The 2,351-nt window shown below is 51.9% G+C and overlaps 1 protein-coding gene across 1 annotated transcript; it reads right to left on the bottom strand.

Moving 5' to 3' along the window:
* Positions 1 to 434: 434 nt before the first annotated feature.
* On the bottom strand, positions 435 to 2,119 carry LOC118329520 (forkhead box protein G1-like). Its single transcript, XM_035663737.1, has one exon. The coding sequence runs from the start codon at positions 2,013 to 2,015 to the stop codon at positions 771 to 773; it is 1,245 nt and encodes a 414-aa protein (XP_035519630.1). The 5' UTR covers positions 2,016 to 2,119; the 3' UTR covers positions 435 to 770.
* Positions 2,120 to 2,351: the final 232 nt, after the last annotated feature.

Raw genomic sequence — 2,351 nt, 5'->3', positions numbered from 1 at the left:
AAAAGGTTAGATTTATTTTTTGGATATCATTATTTTGGAAGGAAACTCTTCACAGAGAGCAGTTTTATTATTATTCATATTTTTGTATCATTATTAGGCCTGTCCGGGGTCAAACCTGAGTAGAGATATGATTTGTAGGCTTATTTTTCCTCTCAAAACCCCTGATTGTTTCTGCTGATTTTAAGGCTTTATTTATTCATTATTTACTTTTTCAAAAGTTTTTCCTCTCGAAAAACAGGAAAAACGAAAAAGTTTTGATTGTCTTGTTTCTCCTTGATTGTCTCAAAATTCATAAATAATTATTAACCCTGTATGTCTTGTTTCACCCCCCCTCCCCCCTCCCCCTTTTCCTCAATACTGATGAGTATACACTGACAAATAGAATTTAAATACATTGTACAATAAATACAAAACATAAATAAAAGACTCAAAGAAAGTACTGAAAATCTTTGTACAAGATATAAATAGCTTGAAATATACTTAAAGTGTTACCTTTGGCAAGTCTAGTTTACAGTTGTACAACCCGCGGGTAACAAAAGTTTGTCCCTTTTTCAATAAAATGCGAAAAAACAAAATCAAAGTAAACCCGTTGCTCTTCGGGGCAGAATATGGCCAAAAAGTTTCACTTCATATATATTTTTTGCGATCAATGTTTGATATTTACCACTTATTATTTGCCCTTAACATGACGTCTCTTGTGCGTCCTCGTCCCGGTGCCATCCGCGGAGAGGTGATGGTGATAGGGGAGGAGGGTGAGGGAGGGGGGGAGTTCAGTTTAGGAAAGCGTTTGGAGTCACCCTCTTTTGATGGGACAGCACCCCGGGGAACCCCGCGGACACGCCCGGGGAGAAGGCCGGTAGGGAGCTGTTTCTAAGGGAGTCCGACAGCAGAGACTGCGGAGAGCTGCTGGTCGCCAGGCCGCCGAACCCCGGTGCGCCCTGCTGGAGATGCGGCGGAGGAGGCGGCGGTCCTCCTCCCGGCGGCCCCGGTGCCCCTGCAGCAGCGTGTTGCGTCCCTGAGACAAAATACCCGGCAGTCTGACTGGACAGCAGCCCGACCGGCGACGTACTCATCCCGTAACTGTTCGTCAAGCCCAGCGCCCCGGCGGCTGACCCGCCGAGGATGGAGCGCCCCAGGTCCCCGTTGCTCAGCTGTTCCACTGCGGGCAGCAACGACCCGTAGCCGGCCGCTTGGTTCAAAAACCCGGGTGAGGATCCGTTGTAGTGCGGGTGATGGTGGTGGTGATGGTGCAGGGAGAGAAACGGAGAAATCTGCCAGTAGAGCGGGTTGTTCGCCCGCTCGTTAATCCCCAAGCCGAGAGGAGCGAAGCGCAGCCCGCGTTTCATCGCCAGCTTGCCCCGGGATGTGGCGGAGCGCCTTCGGAGCTTTCCGGTTGTCCCCCCGATGAAAACATCATCGCTGCTCGGGTCCAGCATCCAGTAGTTCCCCTTCCCCGGGTCGTCGTAGTGCCTGGGCACCTTAACGAAGCACTTATTGAGGCTCAGGTTGTGCCGAATGGAGTTCTGCCAGCCCTGCTTGTGCTCCCGGTAATACGGGAAGTTTTTCATGATAAACTCGTAGATGCCGTTCAGCGTGAGCCGCTTCTCGGGGCTCTGCCGGATGGCCATCATGATCAGGGCGTTGTAGCTGAACGGGGGCTTGTCATATTTTCCGTTTTTCCCGCTATTATTACCGTTTGTGTTCTGCTCCGGTGTGGCCTTAGCGCCGTCCCCTCCTCCGCATCCCCCTCCGCCCTCCTCCTCCTCGTCCCCCTGCTCCTCCTTGCCCGGTTTCTCCGGGTCCAGACCCGCGGCCGTGGAGTCCACCTCCGCTGGGTCCAGCGACTTCTCAGAGTCGGAGCCCGGGGAAGGAGAGAGTGTCCCGGAGATGCCGACGACCGCAGCGGCGGCGGCAGCGACGGAGTCCGGTCTGTCGCACTTGGAGGGCAGCAGGAGGCTCTTGATGCTGAAGGAGGAGGACCGGTGAACGGTCGGTGGGTCTTTTACATCCTCCATGCCCGGTGGCGGGTCTCCCAAAAACGAGGAATAAATAATAATTAAAAAAAATAACAACAACAACTCCAAGCTCGTCCACCTCCGTTATCCGGTCTGGAAACGAAAGAGAGACAGAGAGGAGAGAGAAAGGAGGGTCAGGATGAGAGATGCATGGATGGAGGACTGGAGAGAAAGAGAGAATAGAGACGAACAGAGAGAGGGAGAGAGAGAGAGAGAGATAGAGAGAGAGAGAGCGTGGCTTGGATGTGGATAAATTAGTAATTAAGGAGGTTCCGACTCGCAGCTGCATCACAGAGAGGAGGAGCTTCTCCAACTTGGTGATTTTGTCAACAAATC

This window comes from Morone saxatilis, unplaced genomic scaffold (genome assembly GCF_004916995.1).
Source record: "Morone saxatilis isolate NCDOM2014 unplaced genomic scaffold, NCSU_SB_2.0 Contig19, whole genome shotgun sequence".
Lineage (NCBI taxonomy): Eukaryota > Metazoa > Chordata > Actinopteri > Moronidae > Morone > Morone saxatilis.
This window is presented reverse-complemented; position numbering and strand designations above follow the sequence as displayed.